This window comes from Copadichromis virginalis, linkage group LG8, assembly GCF_057382275.1.
Source record: "Copadichromis virginalis isolate Kocher_CV1m ecotype Utaka linkage group LG8, C_Virginalis_male_GT1.1, whole genome shotgun sequence".
Classification (NCBI taxonomy): domain Eukaryota; kingdom Metazoa; phylum Chordata; class Actinopteri; order Cichliformes; family Cichlidae; genus Copadichromis; species Copadichromis virginalis.
This window is the reverse complement of record NC_140625.1, coordinates 12017470-12040839: the sequence shown is the minus strand read 5'-3', so window position 1 is coordinate 12040839 and position 23370 is coordinate 12017470. Positions and strand designations below refer to the sequence as shown.

General features: G+C 42.4%; 2 protein-coding genes across 5 annotated transcripts; one reads left to right on the top strand and one right to left on the bottom strand.

The window, feature by feature from the left end:
- The first annotated feature begins 463 nt into the window (after positions 1-463).
- Positions 464-8198, top strand: bhlha15 (basic helix-loop-helix family, member a15). Of its 4 annotated transcripts, none has more exons than XM_085465778.1 (4): positions 464-920; positions 1071-1164; positions 1815-2006; positions 6858-6921. In XM_085465778.1, the coding sequence occupies exons 1-3, from the start codon at positions 537-539 to the stop codon at positions 1997-1999; spliced, it is 663 nt and encodes a 220-aa protein (XP_085321904.1). In that variant the 5' UTR covers positions 464-536; the 3' UTR covers positions 2000-2006; positions 6858-6921. The 4 variants fall into 4 exon arrangements, with proteins under 4 accessions (XP_085321904.1, XP_085321905.1, XP_085321907.1 ...); XM_085465779.1 differs by lacking the exon at positions 6858-6921 and adding an exon at positions 2171-2976; XM_085465781.1 differs by lacking the exons at positions 464-920; positions 1071-1164 and having other exon boundaries at positions 1944-2006; positions 6858-8198.
- A 76-nt stretch (positions 8199-8274) lies between these two features.
- tecpr1a (tectonin beta-propeller repeat containing 1a) lies at positions 8275-23190 on the bottom strand. The gene is made up of 24 exons (XM_085465777.1): positions 22990-23190; positions 20220-20459; positions 19514-19696; positions 19307-19429; positions 19098-19217; positions 18642-18816; positions 18461-18561; positions 17892-17993; positions 17617-17765; positions 16933-17528; positions 16628-16773; positions 16387-16542; positions 16067-16216; positions 15771-15928; positions 15442-15672; positions 13294-13390; positions 13012-13091; positions 12836-12892; positions 12400-12574; positions 11641-11776; positions 11408-11500; positions 11157-11263; positions 10821-10940; positions 8275-9712 (listed from the first exon to the last, which is right to left on the bottom strand). Exons 2-24 carry the CDS (start codon positions 20442-20444, stop codon positions 9569-9571), a joined length of 3624 nt encoding a protein of 1207 aa, XP_085321903.1. The 5' UTR covers positions 20445-20459; positions 22990-23190; the 3' UTR covers positions 8275-9568.
- Positions 23191-23370: the final 180 nt, after the last annotated feature.

Sequence of the window (23370 nt, the reverse complement as noted above, 5' to 3'; positions counted from 1 at the left end):
TTTTTAATTATAACTATAACATAGTGAGTGTATTGGCCTACATAATGAATTTTATTTTAATATAATTTGTATTATCTCTGTATTCATTGAAGTATTTGCCAATCTGTGAATATGCTGAGAGCACAAACATCACCACAACAACACCAAGGCAAGAAACACATGTAGGTGGTCAGACAGTAGGTTAGTGCGTTAATTCGTTTGAGGTAAAGCTGTTTGAGTCATTGTGAATCATTCATACAGGGATGAAGAGCTTCATTTGTGGATGTCCTCAGGTCAGATGATACAGGATGACGAGGAGGGACTACCAGTCACCTGCTTCTGCTTTCAAAGATGCTGCTCAACCTGTAAACCGTGGAGGAGCACTGACTCCAGATCAAGCTTGGTAACAGCATCATCATCCTTCTCCCTCTGTCGCCAGCGCCGACGGATCAAGCAACTAGCGTTTGCTTTGCTTGATCTTTTTGGTACAGATTCCCCACTTGGACAAGACTTAGTTTAAATGTGTGGGACACAGTTTTAACACAAAAAATTTCAATATGGCCGCCCGCCAAGATCACCACAATAAGTTTATCAGTTTCAGCGATGACTGTATGCCAGCACAACTTTTTAATGACATTTACTCCTTGCAGAATTGCAATACTTTTCTTGGGAATAGTGATTGTCTTATCAGTGACAACAACAATACGACAGCTATGAAAAGCTCCACTGCCCAATGCCCCTTCTGTCCGAACACTAACTCTGAGAATGACCAGAGGGAAAATGTTGACAGAGACAATTTAAATACTGCCAACCAAAGAAGACTTCCAACATCCTCTCAAAACTACAATCATCCAGGAGAATCATGTGGACGGGACAGGAAAGTGAAAATAAGGAAGAGTGTGTCATTTGATGATGATGTCATTGTCTACCTGTTTGATCAGGTACTGATTTCCTGTTCTACTTTAACCTTTATTTTAATGCATTTTGAGGCTTTTTATCTTTTTGTAGCTAATAATGTGTTTATTAAATGTTTTTAACAGGACTGTTTCAACCATGTTACTGAATACTGAATACTTCCTGTTTATTCTTAGGAGAGTCCAACTCTGGACATGCACTTTGAGTCTTACACGTCTCTGATGAGCAGCTATTCCTCCAACCTGCCAGGCGTCACATTAGAAGATAATGGTAATGTCTTCAAGAATTACACAAGTGATTTTGTAGATTGTATGCCATTATTTAGAAAAAGAGCAAAACACACAATGTACCAGTGAAACATATTGCACTTTTACTTAACACCTTCATTCATGCTGTAATTTATATTTAGTAGTATCATCATGTAAAGCTGAGCCAGAGAGAGCAGTAGCAATACCTCACTATTGCAGGTATCCATAGCAACAAAATTGGGGTCGGCATGAAAAGAAGGAGCTGGGCTCGAGGTGGGTTGCAAAGTGGCTTGCAGATGAAGCTGTAGAAAGGCTGACGTACATGACAGTTATCAATTTGACGGAGATAAGGGTATCAGCCATGTCATCAGTTTGACTGAAGTAATGCTACACTGAAGTTACTGTGTTTTTTTTTACATTACTTTTTCCTTTTTATTTACAGAGAGATGGAACAATGAGCTCATAAAATATGATGGTGATGTTATCACCATCAGCAACAGCAGTATAATTCTAAATAATATTTGGCAGTGTTATTAACAGTTTTATCTTTTTATCTGTATCAAACAAAAGGCTTATGACAATGTAAAAAGACCAAGGGTTGCACCGTGCACTGCAGGATATCACACAGTTGTCAGTGTGGCTAATTATACATGTGGTTGGTTTTGCGTGCAGCCTTCGAATGGGAGGATGACTTCTCGGCTTTGGAGAAGAGCTGCCATTTTCAGTATGACGGGCACTCTCATCCCTACAGCCTACTGCAGACACATAACCGGACTGCCCAGTCCAGACCAGAGAATGGCTGTCTACCCCAAACCTGCCTTTTCCTCACCTATGTCACTGAGTCCGACCTCGAGTGAGATAAGGGTGAGTGACACGCAAATGCACACACATACTGAGCTGCATGTGGTGATTTTTATGAAACGTGGTAAAGTAAAGACAGCCTTTCTATCAGAATGTCTGCCTTCAGCCTAAGGCCATCTCACTGTCGCCATGGCCTAATGTGACATCCACACTTGTTTTTCTTTCAGAGAGCCAGCCTTGGCCTAATGGAAAAACTGACTAATCGTCCAGATCTCTCCTCTTCACCCTAACTCATCTCCTACCCGCCCTCCCCCTTTTATGATGAGTCAGGGATTTTAATAGCTTTTTTTTCACTCCGTCTTTGCTCCAAATAGATTCAGCGCACTTGCCATTCATGACATCACAGCCGAGCAGGACTCTCTGACAGCGCATTCAGTTTTCACAGTTGTTGGTATGACACGATTACTGCCCATGATGTCAAATAACGGTAAATAAGAGTTGCATAAGAGTGCTGGTGCCTTTCCAGCTGCAAACTGCTTTGGAAGCTACTCTTTATGCCAGGTTGCGTCCTTGGACTCGATGTAGGAAACAGAAACAGAAACTTACGTGTGTTTAACAAACTCCTGTGTGCTTCTGCAGTCGCACTTTATCTTTAAATTGCTGTAGTTTTCAGGCTAATGTTGGTGTTGAAGAAAATATGTTGTTTATATGGTTTGTTTTGCTCAAACAGAGCATGCTTGCGGGGGCCCTGTTTGCTTGCCTCATTACTGAAGTGTGTTGAGCTCAGAACATATCAGCGGCTGTGGTAAAATAAACAGTGTAAGCCTTAGGGCCAATGGAGGCAGAAACTGTGCACACTAAAGCGCAAAGATAATATTTCCACAGAGGCAACTTCAGCAAGGTTTGGTTGATTAGATACAATGTAGCTGAGGAGGGAAGGAAACCTGGCAGGACCTGTCTTACTGTTCACAAACACACACACACACACACACACACACACACACACACACACACACACACACACACACACACACACTCTTTAGAAGATATCAAAATAAATCCCATTCATTTATATTCATTTATATGAGACTTATAGTAACCTTAAGCCAAGCGTCCTCCTAAATATCCTCTAATGATTGACATTATGTGGACTTTTGGGGCTTTTGTCCTTATATGGGAGGCGAGTCCCCACTGTGTGACTGTGTAAACAGGTTTATGTTCCCACAACACGAGTAATAGAAGTACACACACACACACACACACAAACGCACACAAGCTGCTCAAGGGCATCAAACGCTGGAAGTGTTTGCTTCTAAAAGCTGGGAGCTTCACACCTGTAACGTTGCTGTGTCTGTGACATCCCAACACTGTGCTAATGTTGTTAATGCTCAGACTAAGAGGTTTGGAGAAAAAGTTAGAGAGGTGAGGCTGAGATGGTTTGGGCATGTGCAGAGGAAAGATTGGACCAAAGATGTTGAAGATGAAGCTCCCAGGCAGGAGGAAAGGAGGAAGACCTCAGAGAAGATTCATGGATGGAGAAAAGGAAGACAAGTAGTGGGTTGAAGTGACCAAGGTGGATGATAGAAATAGAGTGAGATAGAGGCTGATAATCCACTGTGACCCCTAAAGGGAGTAACTAAAATAATAAGAAATCCATTAGCCATTAACTTGTTGAATAGAAAAAATGTAGTGGCCAACTGCCATGAAGCAGTGTGGTTTCTGTGTATAGACATGAGGTTTTGTATGTTTTCTAGAGATTTGTTTCGTCACAAACAGCAACACCATTGTTTAGGTCTTGTGAGTGTGTAGGCCATATAGTAAGAATAAGCACACAAAGCTATGAACGCATAACTGGTTCATAGTGTCCAGATCTGAAAAGTGAGGCCAATGTGGATGTGTCTTAACCTCCTAAGACCCGAACTCTTCCACGGCACACATTTTTAATTTCTCTTTGATATTTGGGCTGATTGGGGATTTTTTTACCTTATTTTTGTTTTTAAGAAAAATAAGAGCCAAGATATCAGGCCCTTGTAGAGCAAAATTTAGTATTTTGGTCTAAATAACCCAAAATGTGATGTCCACATATGTGGAGGCCAGTCAGGAGCAACTCCTGTGGTTTCTAAAAGATAGATACTGTTGAATACTGTGCTGATACTGTAGAAGTCTATGAGAAAACAGCCCTCGGGCACTCCTGACCTTTGAACTCAGTAAACACCTTTCTAATCAGATTATGTTCTCCATCACTAGCTTCAGACCTCCCCAAATCAAACGTGATGTTAATTCTGGAAATTATGGGTGCCTTTAGAGTCGAAAGGGAGGATAAAGCAGGGTCAGTCTTATGACTGACAAATTGCTATCCCACGAGCCTGCACTGTGTCTCAGATTCACAGTCAGAGTCACCTCTCATTCGCCACATTGAATTTCAAAACACCAAAACTCAAATGTTAAAAGCAGGTAGCTTGAAGCGACAAGCCCATTGCCCCATTACTTTAAGCCCTTCCCCAACATCGTTTTAAATTTTTATGTATTCCTACCTACCCAAATGAGGAATCATCACCTGATATATAAACATCCAGTATCTATGCACTGCGATAGCATAACTGCAATCATTTAACCTTGTGAGTCTCTCTGCCTGTGTATATGTGTCACTGAAGCAAAATGTGGAATTGAAAACCATCAGGGTTTGTCAATAATCTTCCAGATGTTTGCAGACACTGCAAATGCAGTCACTGATGAACAGTCAGTATACCTCACCGTAGTGACTCCTCCCTGTCTTTGTAGTCTTGCTACCACAACATAAGGTAATCCCAACTGCCAACAGCTGCATTAGGCTGCCAAGTTAAACAGTTGGATTACTGCAGATCACATTTCCATGTGAAGAAGGAGCGTGTTAATAATTGCAGTTGTTCTGCTTTTCTTTTATGGCATGTTTTTTGTAATGTGTGTGTTTTTTTTTAGTTTTCTAGTGGCCTGAGGCTGTCCATCAGAAGTAATGCAATGCAAAAAATGCAGCTCAAAAAGTTTGTCTGTTGAAAAGCAAATATTGGAGCAAAGTTTAAACGAGGCCTACATTCAGCTGTAGCCTGGAGGACTGTATTCAAATGAAGCAGCAGAAGGTGATAAGTCACAATGGAAAATATGTTAACTGTTCAGACGAACTAACTTTACTACAGTTGTCTTAAAGGTAAGAGCACGTCTGCAGCTTAACAGAAAAAGAAGAAGGTTTACTTGCATTCACCTGAATGAATAAAAAAGCATTTCACAGTTGGAAATGCTGTTGCTGAGTGTGTTATCAGCATATCAGTATGGAAAAAAGAGCAGTTTTTGTAAGGGTTTTTAAAATATTAGACCATACCACTCAATTCCACCACTGCAATCTCATTATATTGCCTTAATTGTTTTTTTAAATGAAATACAGTAAAGTAAAACTCCTCAGTTACATTAGTTAGCCAGTAAATCCTTAACATTTTGCTTGTCAACTGCAAAACGACTACACTTTCTAGAAATGGGAAGCAGGAAACGCAAAAATATCACATCAGAATATTCCTAATTCACCAGGTAAACTGGCCAAACTAACACTGAAAGGGTTTCAATTAAATATTTTTTTCATCACTGAACTACTGCACACAAATTTTCACTGTTCTCAGAATCTATGCAAATGTCAGCTGGAACTTGTGAATGGTAAGTACGCATATTCAACCAATTATTTAGTTAATATTTTATAAAAGTACTCCACGTATTTCACTTTCTGAACTGAATAGTCGTGTTCTGACTGCTATTTGTGCTTTTTCTCAAATGAACAGCACAGATATTAAAGCACACAGCCTGCAGGACACTTAGATCTGTCTCCCTAACCATGTCTATATAAGATGATCCCTGGATTTGAATGCTGCTTCCACCAACTACTAAGTATCGTTGGAAAACATTAGTGGGAGCCAAAGTTAATCTGAATCCCCCAAAAATCAAAATCAAAAACATCCTAGTATAAATGTAAGTTCAGTATAATTCTTGCACATCTGTGGCTTTCTGCAGCAACAGCAGCAGGTTGTTGGGAGGTTTAGGGTTGAGGGCGGAGCTAGCGGGGGAAAGGGCTGTCTCTCTGATTGGCTGAACAGCGCGACGTGTACATCTGTTAGCAACAGGTAGCCGTTCACGTGTGACAGTTATCTGTGAGCCTCGCGCTGATGTGCTGCTCTCGCGCTCCTTCATTCCCACTGCTCCTTTAATTGACTTTATGTCGCTGATCATGTCCGGCTGCATGCTGACGCCTTTTCTGTAAAAAGAAACAGGAAGGAGAATATTAGTATAATTTCCCAGGTAAGGCTTTTAGTTCCCTTCCATTTGTGTTGTGAGTGAATTTGACTTGTGTCTGCTCATCTTCATATCGGTCACAGCACTGCCGTTGGTGTGATTAAGCTGAGGTTAGGGAAATAATGACGATGATGGAGACATACACGTTTTTTTTTATTGTGCGTACTTATCTATGTAAAACAGCTTTATCTGACAGCGTGTGATAGTATAGTTTAAACTGTCACTGTTTGTAAATTCACATTTAAAATATATAATAGTAATAGAACCTCTTCTTAAATAAGTTTAGGAGCTGATGGTTTAGTCTTATTATGTGAAACCAAACTATGCAGTGAGTTAAAGTGAAGTTAAAAAGCTTTGCTGTTGCTGTGAGCTGCCAGGTCTGTTTTTGTGAGTGTAACCTTGACATGGGTATTATCTCTGAACTGTGGGGTAAGAAGTGTGGAGTAACAGACCAACATCATGGAGTTTTCACACTGCAAAAGTCTGATTAGATACAACAGGATGCCAAGTTGTTTAAACTGGAGCTGACTGAAGGAAAACTATGAAGCGGGCCACTTTATATCCTTTTTTTCTTGTCCTTAACACTCCTATCTTGTCTTCCAGGTTTGTTGAACCTGAGATCTGTTCTGTCAGAGATAAGGGGAGTAGCAAGATGAAATCCAAAGGGAAGGCTGTGAAGCCATCCAGAAGGAACTGGTCCGACCCGGAGCCGGAATTCGAGCCAGACACAGAGCCGGGCTCCAGTGAGCAGGAAGGCTCAGAGGCCTCGGTCCGGATCCGTGGCTCCTGGAGGGGCTCTCTGAGGAGCGGCAATGGCAAGAGGCAGGGAGGAGGCCGGCGACGCAAGCACGGCTCCAGCACCAAAGAGCGCAGCATCCGTCGACTGGAAAGCAACGAAAGGGAACGCCAGCGCATGCACAAACTCAACAACGCCTTCCAAGCACTGCGCGAGGCCATCCCGCATGTGAAAACCGAGAAGAAGCTGTCCAAGATCGAAACGCTGACCCTGGCTAAGAATTACATCAAAGCTTTGACCACCATCATCCTGGATATGTCAGGGGGCTGCCTGCCTGCTGGCGGGGTCCCTTCAGAGGCCAGCGCTGCCAAGCTCCTCCAGTGCTACCAGCAGCACCTGGAGGAAGAGGGGGAGGAAGGTCTCACCCAATACCTCACCAGTATGCATAGCTTCAGCCAGCAAAGCTAACAGTAAGATTAAAGCAAGGGGAGCCACCAGGAGGAGGGCTGGACAAATCAAACATTACCCACTTCCTACAGTCACACTCTTAGAGACGTTCAGCTGTGTTTTCTGTAGGAAGTGGGCTCCTCCCCCCCAGATCATAGACCTCTAATAAATGCTAGCAAGAGGTGAGCTGTGCAGAACTCCATGCAAAATATGGAAGGATTTTATACAGCAGACATGAAGAATGCAGACTGGAAAGTGAAACCAAATGGACCATAGTTGTGTAATGTATGTGCCCAGGAAAGAAGGGCTGCTTTTTTTTCACCCTCATGTTTTTTTTCCTTCTTCTTCTTGCGTGTTGTGGTTTAAACTGGGGAAGGGGATTGTTCTCTTTTGTGTTATCTTGCCATCTTCTTGTATCGACTCTTGAGAAACCTGCTCAGTGTAACCTCGAGCCATAACTGTTGCATCCATGAAAGAAAGACAACCAAGCAGAAGGCTTAAATATTGAGGTGTTGTTGCAAGAAAGCGCTCACAATGATAATCCACCCTTGATCTGAACGCGTAGCTCATTTCTCTTCTTCTGCACACAGAAGAGTTCTTAAAGGCACAGATGCTATTTAACGTGTATGTTACTTGCTTATCCCCTCTCCCTGCTGTGTTTCCATGTGTGTTTAAGCTGCAAACTTTGTGTGAAACATCATAACGGGGGAAAAAAAACATTTGAGAAGTTGTTATTAATAAATACATGTATTTATTATTGACACAGACTGTTTCTTTTTTTGACCACACACAATGTTCAGTATTCACAGATAATAGAGATCTCACTTGCAACATTTACAAGTAGTTCAGCAGGTTTAGACAGCGAAGGTGCATTTAAGCAGCTATTGACATAAACTGATGCCCGTGCATGATGTTTAGTAGTCCGTGTAATATAACAACTGAGTAGATACTAGTATTTTGCAATCTTGCAACAAAAGATAATGTTTTTTTCCCCCTTACTGCTCAGTCATTCTACAACCATTATGTCAAAGGAAGTTAACAGCATGCAGCACTCCTGAGAAAGAGGAAGGTTCAGTTTGAGCGTTTCAGCTATAAGACTACAGTAATTTTCCTCTTTTTTACAATATTCACCAGTGTACATGCTTCATGATAATGATAGATTTTTTTTTAGGTAATAACATCAGAAGTCTTTGCACAAGGCATGTGTAAGTTTAAACCAGTGTAGGTGTTCTAACAGCTGCTACATCCTGGCACCAAATAGCAGTCCATGGGTAAACCTCTACGATCTGTCTAGAAACAATACTTGACTGATTAGAAGTGACTAATGCTAATTACACAGCGTGTTTTGGAGTGTAGTTTTACAATTCTCTCAGCCAGTGTCATTCAGCTAACAGTGGGTTCAGTTTACCTCACAAGCTGACTTTTTACATGCAATAATGTCCAATTCTTGTCTTCAGAATCCAAATGATGACACATAGATGCACATAAAAGTATTCAGTAGTGCAGATGCTGTGCCAGATCAGCAGACAAAAGGAGCAGACAAGTAAACAAAGATAAAACTTCAGATTAACTGGCCCTATTGACTTGTTGCTCACAGGATAAAATGCAAAATAACACTCATTCTGAAGCTGGTGGTCCAGCAACTATTCAACTACAATTCAAGCACATTTTAAAAAATATACATCTTTCATATAAACCCCCCCTACCATCTTAACCTTAACTTGTTGTGGTAATCTATACACAAAAACCACACATATCATGAACATCACATCCTGATTAATAAATAAGGACAAAAATGAATTAAGACCACTAAGTTCAATGGCAAAAGACTAACCGCACTTACAGAAACAGACACAAAAATGCCGTGACCATCACATGAATGCCTAGTACAAATGAAAAACAACACAGGGACAGATCAGATAAGCATGTTTGTCATCAGAGATGGCTCTGATTGTCTGAGATCCATTGCTCTGTTTCACCGGCTCACAAGGTGTGAAAACTCCAACCTCAGGATTTAAGGATCACCTTGCTATTCCAGTGTTAAAATAAGCTGTGCTTTAAAAAAATACTACAAAGGTAATCTGAGTTTTGTTTCTTTTTATACAGTTTGTGTGCACAAATTTGTGTTTGTCTAACATCCTGAAGTACTGCTGTCGACCTCCGTGTTCCTGACTTCCAGCAGGCTCCGAGGGGATGAGGTGTCTGTTAGAGAGGGAAAACGGATGTGGGGCGGTTCTACAGAGTTCCCTCTGACTGTGATATGGTCCCATCCACCCTAAAAACAGTGACACAGGGGTGATAATTATTATTACTGAGGATAAGCTTGTTTACCATCTGTCTATAAGCACTAAACAAAGCCTTGAAAACTGGGAGCCACACCTTTCTGTTGTTGTTCTACTGCAGTTTGCACATGAAGACTGAAGTGTTCCAGCAACTAATATTTACTCTACTGTTCTTGTTTTTTTCAAACGGCAATAAGCTTGATATACTTTGTGTTGGTAATTGTAGTTTTCAACACCTCCCATCCAACTCATATTAAAAAAAATCCCCCATAAAAACTGCATATATAAAATGTGACCCCTCTTTTTTAATGAAAAAAATAAACAAGCCAAAAGAAAATAATATTACAATTAGCATGTTGAACACACCCCAGATTATGTGCAGCGTTTACTTTACTTGAACAAGCTGCACAGGATGCTTGATGATGCTTTTTAGCATTAAAAAACAAGGAGACAAACTTCAGCAGATAACAGAAAAAAAATCTAAGTCTGTGGGAAAATGTGATGTATAAATATATCTGCTGGAGACTGCCGTGCTCAAAATATCAACAACTACCAATAAAATGCTGCATTACTGTGATAACAATATGCCTTTATTTTGTTGCATTTTGGGAAGGACAGGATCAGTAAAAAAAATGGTGACAATTCACTCATGACACATATACAGTAGAGGAAATTATTGGACCTCATGTTGAATAAGTTTGCTCACTCACGAAGAAACAAGTAGTTTCTAATTTGTTATGGTAGTTTTACTTTACTGGAAAGAGATATATATCAACCAAAAATCCAGAAAAAACATATTACGTTAAAAGTTATAAATTGATTTGCAAATCACTGACTGAACTAAGATTACAGATTACAATCAGTCCAGTCAATCGCAAATACTCCTGATCACCTGGATGGAAACTGAATTGCTTTCATATTGGAGCTGTTTTTCTGCAAAGGGTACATGACGACTTCAGCACACTGAGGATCTTGATAAATAAATCGAGATCATGTGTTTTTTGGTTGATATTCTTTCTCTCCACTAAAATGAAACTAGCATAGAAGTTAGAAACTGTTCAGAAACTGTTATTTTCCAGTCATACTGTTCGGTTTCTTTACCCCAATGCCATAGTCCCAGGACTGTCCTTTGGGCTGCATGGGTTGGACTGCGAGTCGATGGCACACCGTCCCGCAGCTTAGACTGTGGCTGCCCTGCACCTTGTCTGCTATGATCCATACCTGCAGCCCCAAAACAAAAGCAACAAAATCACCCACAAATAAACACGCGGTGTGGTACGTGTTCCCTGAACTGAATCACTTTTACATTACAAGCGCCACAAATTAGAAAGACAAGAAGTCTGAACCTCCATGCCTATAAATATGTGAGGTAAAATCTGTTAACTGCATTCAGCTTTTAAGGATGAAATGGATGAAGGTGGTGCCATAATGTCCTACCTGGTCCAGAGGGCCTACAGAGACTTTGCGGACATTGTTAGATACATGTTCCCAGGAGGAGCCCTGAGGGTAGCTGGGGGTCACACCCTGTCGGTACCACAGGTTACCTTGATAGAAAAACACCCACATCAGACATCTCGTAAAAATACATACCAGGAACTATAAACAGAACACACTACATCATTCATCTATAAAAGTAACTTATAAACCTAAGCTGTAAATAAAAATCTGTGCTGCGTTTTGTGCTTTACCGTTCTCATCTACAGTGTAGACCGATGTTCTTCCCACAGATACCTGCTTCAGCTTCTGTTTGGCTGGAGATGGGATGTGGTACCAACAATCTCCTGCAGAGGGAGACACCCGCACACATAAAACACAGGTAAAATGCATCTGCTTGAGTAAATTTTATTTCAATATGCAGACATGACAAATGCAATTAAAATTTTCAGCCTTCACTGTCAGTTTTCATTTTTTCCCCACTGACCTGCCGGGTTCTGTGGTGACACAGATCCCCTGTAGAAGGCAGCTCCGTCCCTGGCAATAGCCCACACCTGGCTGGCAGCCCCAATGGAGATGGACTTGAAAGGCTGGTCTGTTCCCACGTGGAGCCATGAAGATCCCTGAGAGAGCAGACAGAGAAAGCACTGCCTCTCAAAAACCTGCTTCTCCATATTCAGATGTTCATAAACAGAAATAAAAGAAACTTTGGAGGTTTTTGGTCCATTGATAAACATCATTTCTTTTTTTTCCCCCTTTCCTTTTTTGTCTTTAGAAGCACTAATAAATTTAGCATAAAATAATACAAGAATTATCTTTCTCCAAATGAGAAATTAAGCCAAATATAGCTACCCTAACTCTGGCAAATCTGCATGCTGCAAGCCGCTTTTCAACCCACAACCAGCTCCTATTCATGGAACGTCTGACTTAGTCAGTCATCATTATCATCATATCATATTTCTTGTCATTAATGCCCTGCTGATAGAAATTACAATCTTCTTTTGACTGAAGTGGTTGTATTTGAAATAAATGCAAATATCTCTCAAACTCTCCACACTAGAAGCCCACATTAGAACTAAAAGAACCTCCACAGTAAAAATAAGTGACAACGTGCTAATGCACCTCTCTGTACTTTGCGTGCATTTGTTATGCAAGCGGAAAAAATGACAATAAGCTTTAATGGTTGCTCTCCAAAGATGTTAAACCAGTTCATTTGGTGTCCGCTTGCATATTATTAATGACTCACAGCAGGCGTCAGGGCGGTGACTCCCAGTCGGCAAAGCACGTCGCCCTTGTTACTGATCGCCCACACAGGAACCATGTCCACGGTGCTCTGAGCTGCACATGGCAGGATGGTCACATCACTTAGTGCGATGGGGGGAACTTCTTGCCAAGGTCCTGTAGTGGTCAGTTTACACTTCCTGCGCATTAAGGCCAAATAAACAGGTGTCCTTGACAACAAATCTCTTCAGTTAAATACCTTCCTGCACATTATTTCAGATTCTCTCCAGAATTTAAAATTCTACAGTAACAAACGTTATATGATTAACACCATAATATATTGTGCTGATTATGGCCCATTTGTCCCAGTCTGATTAAAAAACAAACACAGGGATGGCAACTTTCAGAGTGCTGTGTACCTGCTGAATAAATAGTGCACAGACCAATGCTTTTTATAGTACCTTGCCCATCGCCTACGACGCACAAAGTCCTTCATCGTTTTATAGCCATGATATGACCTGCACAGACACATGGGGAAGCGAAAGAATGAATTAAAGGAAAGATAAATAAATCAAGATCATAGTTTGAACCAAGTGAAGCAGCAGGTGGGGTTTCAGGAACAGCATATGAAACCTACGCTGGAAAATCAGCTGCATACTGCCAGCCTTCTCTGTCCGTCCCGCCAGACACGCTGTAGTCGATAGCCCATTCTGACACCTGAAAACAGCAAACAGGGGAAGTGAAACACTCAACGCACCTGCAGATCTGGCCACACCCCTTATGTGTGATATATTTAAGAAAAGATAGTAGTATTTTTCAAACTAATGGTTAGAAGGCAAGAATAGCAGCTACTGTAATTATCACAGAGAAGGTTACAGATCAACACGGGGAATCTCCCACTGTGGGTGTGTTTGCCTACCCATGTCCACTGAGGGGAGGGAGGTTTTGTATTTGCTTTGGTGCACTCGTGTAGCCCTGAAGCATCACTCCACATGTAGCGGTCTGTTGGTAAGCCTCTAAAAGAAAGAATAGCAACGTTCAATGACAGAAAACACACACAAATCAAAACAACATGTGATTCAGCTGAAATGACTGTTAAAATATATTGTCTATTTGTCACATCAGAGTGCAATGGCAAAGTTTTAAATGTTTCCACAATTGCTCGGTTTATGTAAACATAATAATAATAAAATAAAATAAAGAAATCTCAAATGGACTTGATGAGATGTTGGCTTTTGGTGTAGCTAGGCAACCTTTCAGTACACTGTTCATCAGCTGGTCTTTGTGGAAACTAGGATCCTGTTTCTTTTCTGGGCTCCGTCTCCCCCCAAAATACAAAAATAAAATAAGAATCACACATATATTAATGTAAAAAAAACAAACAACTAAAATCCACTGTTGTAACAGTTAAAGTGGAAGAGAATGGGATCAGAAATTCTCGATTAACTTATTTTTAGTGAAACACCTGCACCTGCTGGTGTTGGCAGGGAGAGACTAAAAAAATGACACCTACCTACTGCAGCTTTTACAAATGCATGAGATTTATTACATTTATTACATGTGAAAATTTCCCCTCTTTACAGTTATATTTGTCTGAGTGCAGAGGAGATAACAGGAGATGGGCTGTTACAGGAGGAGTGCTGGATAGGGCCCTAGAAGAGCATCAACACAGAAGCAGGACTGGTATGAGCACAGGTCCCACTAAAGGATGAAACCGTCACAGAGTCTGTTTTGGGCAGTTTTGCTCAGAAACATGAACATGCCTATTAGAAGTATTTTTGTAGGGCTCCTTTTTCTCCATGCACAAAGGAGCAAATACCGGTCCTGCTGTTGGGTTGACGCTCTGTCTCTCTCAAAACATTCTTGCAATTTTACTTATGCGTGTACTATGTTAGACAAGCTGTACTACCAGTGCAATGTAAATGCCAAAAAGCAAAACTAGAGTAAATTCAGTCAGGAGTGATCACATAAAACAAATATGTAGAACTGCCTTCATACATTTGTGCAATCACTAAAATTACAAACATCCTGTTTCGAGTGATGCTAAAAAATTATTTCATGCATTTATTTCCTCTAGGTTGGACTATCGTAATTCATTATTATCATGTTTCTCTGAAATCTCGGTGAAAAGCCTTCAGCTGAATGCTGCAGCGAGAGCACTGACAGGAAGCAGTTAGAATATATTTCTCTCGTACTGGCTTCTCTTCATTGGCTCCCTCTTAAAATCCTTTTCTAAAATTCCGATCTTAGAGACTTCACAGTATCCTAACAGAGCACATCACTCTGAGACTGCTGGCTTACTTGAGTTTTCAAGTAAGCTTTCAGGCCCCTCTTCTGTGCAACCAGGTCCCAGTTTGGATTTGGGAGACAGACACCCTCTCTATTTTCAAGATCAGGCTTAAAACGTTCCTTTTAGGTAAAGCTTATAGTTAAGCCTGAACCATAACTTAGTTGCAATAGGCTGTAGTGGGTGAGTATTTCTTCTTCACTTACCTCTTTATGTTTATATTCGATTGCATTTAACCATTAGTAATCATTAAATTATTTTGTCCCGTCTCCCTCCGCTCACCCCCCAAATGGTCATGGGAACGGCCGCCTCTCCCTGAACTTGATTCTGCTGGAGGTTTCTTCCTGTTAAAAGGGAGTTTTTCCTTCCCATTGTCACCAAGTGATTACTTATAGGGGGTTGTGGGATTGTTGGGGTTATCTCTGTATTACTGTAGGGTTTTTACCATATAAAATAAACCATCTTGAGGTGACTGTTGATGTGAATTTGTGCTACATAAATACAAGTGAATTGAACTGTTGCTTCTCCGGTGCACCTGCTCCTGTACTTGCACCAGCTTAGATTAATTTAATTCTTATGGTTCCTAAAAGGACAGATTGGTATCCCTGGAGTTTAACTGACTTTGTGTTACACAGTGGACATATTGTACAGCTAGGTATTAGACTGGATATTTCTGTGTCCTTGACATAGCAGAATTAACTCTACAAAACAAATTATCGCATATATTCTGACAACACTTTCCAACAATAAAGCGACAGAAGCTCCACTCTTGCACAGTACCTGTTGGTGTAGCCAGTAACGGGGTTCCACCGCTGATTCTCATAAATGTAAACGCTCTTAACGTCCGTCTGGGTGTAAATATTATCTGTGCTGCTTGCCAATCCCTGGAAGAACCCTCCTCCGTAGCCCCCGGTGTAGATCCAGGCTGTGTGGTCAAAGCCGATCCCCCACACTATCCCAACACTGTTACACTCCACTATATGCAGATGGCCTCCAACCTGCCGCCAGAACCTGCAGAGAGGAAAGAAATAAAGCTAAGTGGTTAGAATAGAAAGTCATATAGCAGAAGGTTAAAGCCATCAGTCTAGTGACGTGCAGCTCATTCTTACATCTGGTCGCAGGGTGTCGGGTAAGGCACGGCCTCTAGGCCAGGTGAGGGCTCACTGACAAAGATGTCCCCTTTACAGGTAATGGACCAGATGGCCTGTTTGGCGGGAGGACCCTGGATCCCCCTTGAGTCACAGCATGACACACTCAACAATGCCAGCTGAAGAGCAGGACAGAGCAGGTGGAGGGAGGCAAAGATGGAGAAACAAATGACATTTTTAGATGATATACATGAATAAATGCTGCATAGTATTACATTATTACTTTCCACTGTGCTATTTTTTCTTTCCATACCCACCCAATCATGCATTTCCAGCTCTGTGGCAGCCGCTAATCGAATAGGCCACCTCTGTTTGGTCCGCTCAGGAGTATAGATGGCAAAAGTGTGTTTGGAGTCATTTAGCACAGGAACCAGGATGGTAACTTCATTGATAAAGGCATGCAGGTACTAAAAGAAGTGTTAGAAAAGAGAAGTTGAAATATACAGTAAGCCTTCAGTAAGCCAGTCTGCTTTGGTGTTATGTCGCAGCCAGCGGTAAATGATAATCAAAGAAAAGTTAACACATGAAACTTAAGGAAGACACTTTTTTACTAAACAAACGCACACTTCCGTCTAACCTTCTTTTCCTCATAATAGTTGTAATAGATGAACAGGATGCCGTCCTTGTTGCCCTCCGGTCCTGAGAACTGCTCCAAGGCAAAATGAACATCTATCCACTTATGTGGCTTCCAGTCTCTCCACCACTGCATGCTTCCCTTCTTCACCCACACAGACTGCAACAGGATTGGATCAAGTGAACGAATCAAATGACATGCTAATGAAAGAAACGGGTGGTAAAGTGCATGGTTGAGAAGGTACCTGTTCTATGGCTTGTTCATAATGTTTGAAATTATCAATCTCTCTCCTGGTCCGCTCGCTGAGTTGCTCAAAGATTTGTTTTCGCCAAGCTGCCGTCTGGGCTGGACTGACTGACAAACTCATGGACTGGACTGACTGGACTAAGGCTGGATGAATAAAAAGACAAAAATAATGACATCAATGCTGCTTCATTGAAACTGAGCATAAGCACTGACTTATCATCCTTTTATACAAGTTACATGTTACTTAAAGTTACATAAAAATCTAAACGTTCAATCACCGGTGAGTTAGCTCACTGAACTCACATGCAGTGTTCACAGAGTTAAACCAGCTGAGCTGGGAGTGACTGTCCACAGAGCAGCCTCCTCCACTGACCCAGGCCCACAGAGGGTGCTCGTCTCCACCATAAGGATCCTCCATGGCAAGGGTGTAAGTGGCTACTGAGGACAAGCTGCAGGTGTCAGCTGAGTCCAGCACTGCTCCAGTTTGAGCCTGCTGGCTCTGTGCCTCCTCCAGATCCACATTACTCCACTGGGTATCAAGAGGGCTGCCAGACTGGCTAGGAGAGAGAGCAACACCAGCGCAGGGGGCTTTGGCATCTCCTTCGTGTGAGATGGTGTCCTCCTCTAGGACAGTGGGAGTGGCTTTTCCAACATCTCTCGAGGTCTTCCCCGATTCTCGATCGGAGACGAGTTCAGAGATGAAGCTGTCGCTGGTGACCTTGGGGATACGGGGTTTGGGAGTGTCAGTGGGCGGGTCAGATGGGGCGTCCACAAAGGTATCCGGGGAGGTGGAGGTGACCAGGCAACCGGGCCCATCTGCAGATCCTTTCTCTAGGTCTGATTCTGCATCACTTGCTACTGACGGAGCACGCACCTCACCACAGAAAAAACATCCGGCACTGAGAAACACAGACAGAGAGAGAATTAACTTTAATATTACATTTTTAAAAAGCTAACTAGAGTGTGTGTCCTCTGAGGCGCATCTACCTCTGCAGGCTGTTTGCGCTGGCGCTGGAGTGGGATCGGTCTCCGTCTCGGGGAACGGTAATAGCCTTCCAAGTTTTCCCACTCAGCTCACTTGAGGTCACGCCTTGTCTGAAGTACACAGCTCGGTCCTCAGAGCTGATAGCCCACACCTATGAACACCAGCAACTTTCAGAAAACCTCAGCATGACTGCATCACTTGCAAACATGCAGTAATAAAGCCATGTAGCAGTCCTTATAAGATTCCCAGCAGTTACACTGAGGACACACTGAATCACCTGGTCGTTCTGTCCTACGTTGATCATGATCATTTCTCCAACCATGCTGATCCAGCCGGAGCCACACGGGTTATGAGAATTCACGCCACGCCTGAACCACACCTGGTAAAGCAGGAGCGTAGAGTGAGAGGTATTCTGAAGACATCGCAGGTTTAATCCCTGCAGTTTTAACAACAAGCTGTTACAAGCCTGTTTAACTATGTTTAGACATTTTTCATGTTGTGTCAGTCACAGTGTTGAAATTAGGAGTGAACTGTGAAGTGCCAACACAGATTATTAAAGTAAAAGATTGGCAGAGCAGCTCCTAATATTTGTTTCTGTTCTTTTACTTCGCATTTGTTGGTCTTTATGCTCCATTTACTGAGCTGAGGAAAGAAAGAAATCTTCATTATAAATAAATAAGTGAAACATTTGAAAGCTTTAGCTTGGTCACACTGCCATCTTTGCACATTCAGCTAGTGCAAACTGACCAACAGAATTAGCCACTGACAAAGGAAAATGCTAAATCTTGGAAGTACTTCCACTGATTAAAAGCAGATTTTTTTTACGTGACTGCAGCACTTTCTTACTTTATTGTCCTTCGTCACAACCCAGACCACGTTGTTTCCCACGGCTACGTGTGTAGCTCCCACATCGGAGCTGGGAGACTCCACTATTGCCCAAGAGGCACCTGGATTGCAGGAAATATTAATTCTCAAACATTTACTCAGAAACACTACGTCACCCTCCCATCAGTGAGCCTATTTGTACCTTTAGGGCAGTCTCTGCTTATGCCCTCCCTGACAATGAGCTGCCCCTCCCAGAGCACAGCCCAGACCAGGTCTGCTGGGCCACAGCTGATCTGGACCACCTCTCCAGGTAGAAGCACCTCCTCCCATGAAGCGCCCTCAGGATTATGGTGATAGATTCCCTCTCTAAACCACACCTGAACAGTGACAAAGACAGATTCCGAAAATTAAGAGCTGCTATCAAACAATTTTGGTGTGACACGAATGTATGTGTGAGACAGGATCATTTTAAAGTAGTTACCATGCTGCTAACGTCTAACTCTGCTTTTAATAGCAAATGATTTGAAGCATACACAGTTAATAAACACGAATTACTTCAACAGTCAAGAAATTCTCAATCTGAGCATATAGCAGCATAATAACATTGCCACTGATACCTAAAACAAGGTAGGTGCTGCCCTGTATATATAATCTATACCTTGCCCTGCAGGGATACAGCCCACAGACACAGACGGCCCCTGGGTTCCTCACTAATTTCCCAACCTCCACAGCTGATGTCGCTGAAGGGATCTGGTAGAGTTGTGTGCTGTGAGGGGATCTGCCATGCACACAAGGAAAACAAGAACTTAAAATGCACATTCACCCATCAGCACTCATTACATGCATATGTTATGCAGTAACACCCACCTTAGCCCAGGTGTCCATTGCTTTGTACTTCCTGTAGCGGAGCCATCGCCTGCGACGGACACAGGAGTTCCACTTCTTGTCTTTAGTATAGGTGGCAGGGAAATCGATGGCATAGGTCCATCCCTGGAAACAAACATCTGAACAGGTCACACCAGAGAAAGGAAAAAAGGGCAGTAACTGAAGCAGACACGCATTTTTTAAACTCACCCCTTTCTCTGTGGGCTCTCCCTCAAAGTTTTCATCCACATACCAGTCACCCTCCCACTCCCAGCTGCTGGAGGGCAGCTGGAAGCTGTCCAGAGGTTGGTGCTGCAGACCTGTGACGTCACTCCACTGCCAGCGGTCGCTTGGCAGCAAACGTTCAGAAAAACCGTCTACGGGATTCCAACGCTGACAAAAAGTTGGGCAGAGAAAGTGAACTGCGTTAAAGCCGGTGGTGTTGCCTTTTATTTCATATTAAGGGAAAACAAGAGCACTTTTAGTGAGATATCCCATGAAGATGTAGCCACAAGAATGAAAATGACTGAGTGTCGACCTAATGGGGATAATCTGAAAGAGCAGTGTTAAAAAAAGGTTTCGTGATCTTGCACTGTGAGAATTTTTTCCCATTAAAAACTGGTTTAGGATGCTTCTAAGGTTCACTTGTTAAAGCACGTAGCCTAATGGCTTGTGGATTTAGCAACAGAGAAGTGGGACTCTGCCATATGAGGATGCTGAACATATAATGGGGAACTTTAACTTTCAATTTTACTTGTGCAATAATAATAAAAAGAAAATGTATTACAAACTTGCTTAAAGACAGACAAATAATGTGGGTTCCTTATTACATATTTCTTGGCTTTTACAATAACTTATTTTAATGTAATTACAGTCATTAAAGAATGACAGCCCCCGACTAGTCACAGAGACCCACTTGATTTTCATAGGTCTCCTCTTGGTAGCGGATGGACAGGTCGGAAGCGTGAACGTTCAGGTAGATGTTGTTGTCGCAGGCGATGCCCCAGCAGCACTGCTGTGCCGCCGTGACCCGCTTGAACTCCATCTGGGCATCGCGGCACTGATCCCACTGCTGCCCCGCCGTGGACAGGCCGTAGACCCGCCCATAGACGTCCACAGCCCACAGCAGTGAGACGGGCATGGCTGCACCTGGAACCTGACGAAGAAAATGGGTTAATGCTGATAATGTGGCTTTGAAATTACGTTGTACAATTTCCCAGAATGAATGGCTAAAACACTGAGACGTGTGCCACAACATTTGGCATCAGCTGCTGTGTAAATATGCTGAAGTATGTGTTTAAAAACACTGGGCCTCATAAAAATGTTTTGGACATGGCAAAAATAAGCGAAATTGGCTCAGAGATAGGGTTGGACACTTTAAGCAGATCAGTAAAAACTCAATTTGAATCCTTCACAGTTGGTCCATGCGTGGATTTGTACGTGGAGCCGGCAGTCTAGAACTCCCACTTCCTGGCCGTCTCCTCTAGTTCTCTTGGGAGACACCATGGTGTTCCGATGCCAGCATGGGATTTGTCCCTCCCTTTTAGACATGTGTGAAACATCATCCTAGTCAGATGGTTAAAACACCTTAAATCCCCTTGTAAATGAGTGAGTTCCTGACACTTTCTCTAAAGCTGAGCCCAGAAACACTTTGGAGGAAACACGTTTCAGCTGCTTCTATCTGCAATCTCATTTTTTCAGTCACTCCAAACCATACATGACTATAAATAAAAGCAGGAACATCGATCAGCCAGTAAAACTGACAGTTTTGCTTTCACAGTAAACAGTCTCTTTATCACAACAGATGGATACAGTGATTCTACAATACTGCAGACACTATACCGGTCCATCTGCCTCCCCCACCAATCTCCCTCACTGTATCGCAGTGCATTATGATTTTATCACAAGTGATTCTTTTCTTCCTCAACACTATATCTTATATGAAAAAGTGGGATGGTGTTCCCTAGCAAATCGCAGAGAGCAGCAATGTATGATGTTTGTTTACAAGGCTCTGCTCCCAAGATTCCCTTAGCTTACCATTGCTCCTTGATTGAATTTAAACCAGTACTTACAATGTCAGTTCATGGGACATTTTAGCATTAGCTGTACCTCCTGATCAGTCTGAACTTAGAAAACCTGGATTGAAATACTTCACTGCTGATAAAGAGCTACAAAGAAATTTAAAAATGCAGCTGTACTCTCTGATTTCAGCGGAATATTTTAAATGGTTGCATCTGTCTATCTGCAACTACTTTTGCATATCTTTTTCTTAATATGTGATCATGTCTTTTATTATTTATCTGTCTCAATTTTTGAATGTTTTCTGTACTCAGGCCTCTCGCATTATCCTGCCGTTTCCATGAAAGCATGTACGTGGTCTATAACAATGCTTAGATATGTGTTATGTGTCAAAGTAACATCCACATGGACCCAATGTTGCCCAGCAGAACATTTCTCAAAGCATCACACTGCCTTAGCCGGCTTGCCTTCTTCCCATAGTCCATCGTCGTATCAGGTGTTCCCCAGCAAAACACCCACATGCACCTGGCCGTCCACATGATATCAAATAAACATGCTTCATCAGATTAGGCACATCTTTTGTGGCTCACATGCTCACTGGTGGTGCTTTCAGGCGTAGACAGGGGTCAGCATGGGCACCCTGACTGGTCCGCAGCTATGGAGCCCCATATGCAACAAACTGTGATGGACTCGATTTTGTTTGTTTGCTTCCCCATTTTTATTGCTTCTAAAATGTCAACTATGAGGACAAAATGTTCACTTGCTCCCTAGCATACCCACCCACTAACAGGTGCCATAATGAAGAGATAATCAGAGTTATTCACTTCACCTGTCTGTGGTCAGAATGTCATGCTTGATTAATATAAATATATTTTTCATGACCACTGCATATCAAGCAAAGCATACTACACAATTTAAAATGAGCAGGAGCCTGAAGACATAACCCACCAACAGTACAGAAGGAAAAAGCAGGCCACAATTATACACAAATATGAACAAAGTGTGTGTGGAAAATAGGGAGATAAGGGCCAAATGGCCTCCTTAGAGAACAGTTGTTTACCCATCTGTAAACTAGTTGTTTGGATCATGCGCTGTAGTGGCGATGACCTTTGCACTGCGTTGCTCGATGTCTACTCAGCGCAATTTGCTGACCCACATTTAACACACTATACGTGTGGCATTTGTAATAACCAAGCTTGTATGTGAAATGTACACAGATCACAGAGTGGGCTCTGGGCTAGCTAAGTGGCAGTCAACTGTTTCACAGCATCTCGTAACAAGTAGGGACGCTGCTGCTGCTACAAGGCGTATCCTGTCACTCACAGCTGTACATGCAGCACACACCAGGTTGATGGTAACAATAAAATACATAGAGATATCACACACACACACGTTTGAAGCGACTGCGCTTGTTCACCCGTGGGGCTTACTACCAAGTAATAAAGTACGTAGCTGCCTATTAGCAACGGTGTAAGATTAGCTTGAAATATTGGACTATTTTCTGTAGAGGCGACTGACAGGAGAGGGACATGTGAAATGAAATGCCCCCAAACGAAGGTGTGCAGTAAAGCCAGCTCTATGATTTAACGATGCTCAGTTTGTTTTGGTACAGGCTTACGGGCTTAGCCGGATAGAAATAGCAAACAGAAAGAGTTCAAGCAGCCAACCTTGAGCCTCCTCTCATAAAGCGGCTGTCGGCGGTGGTGAGAAGTCACAGCTGTTCATTCATCCAGTGGAGAAGGATCGTAAGCTGTCCGAGTAATTCTGTGTGCCGTAGCTGCTCACTCACGGCAGAAATGATTCAGTTTGAAACAGGAAGTGCTGTTACTTCTGTTCCCACTGGCAGTTTCCGTGGCAGCAGGCGCTTGTAGAGGTGCTGTTTAGCAGACAAGCAGCAGAGGGCGCTGTAAAGCTATAATTCATGTTCAGGCTGTTCAGGAGTAGTACTGTGCAAATATCCCGAGTTCTCTTGTATTTATATTTTGCTTCTAAGGAGCCAGACTTCATTGAGCAATAGTTCTCCAGTCTTTCTTTGGGCATTGGCTGCT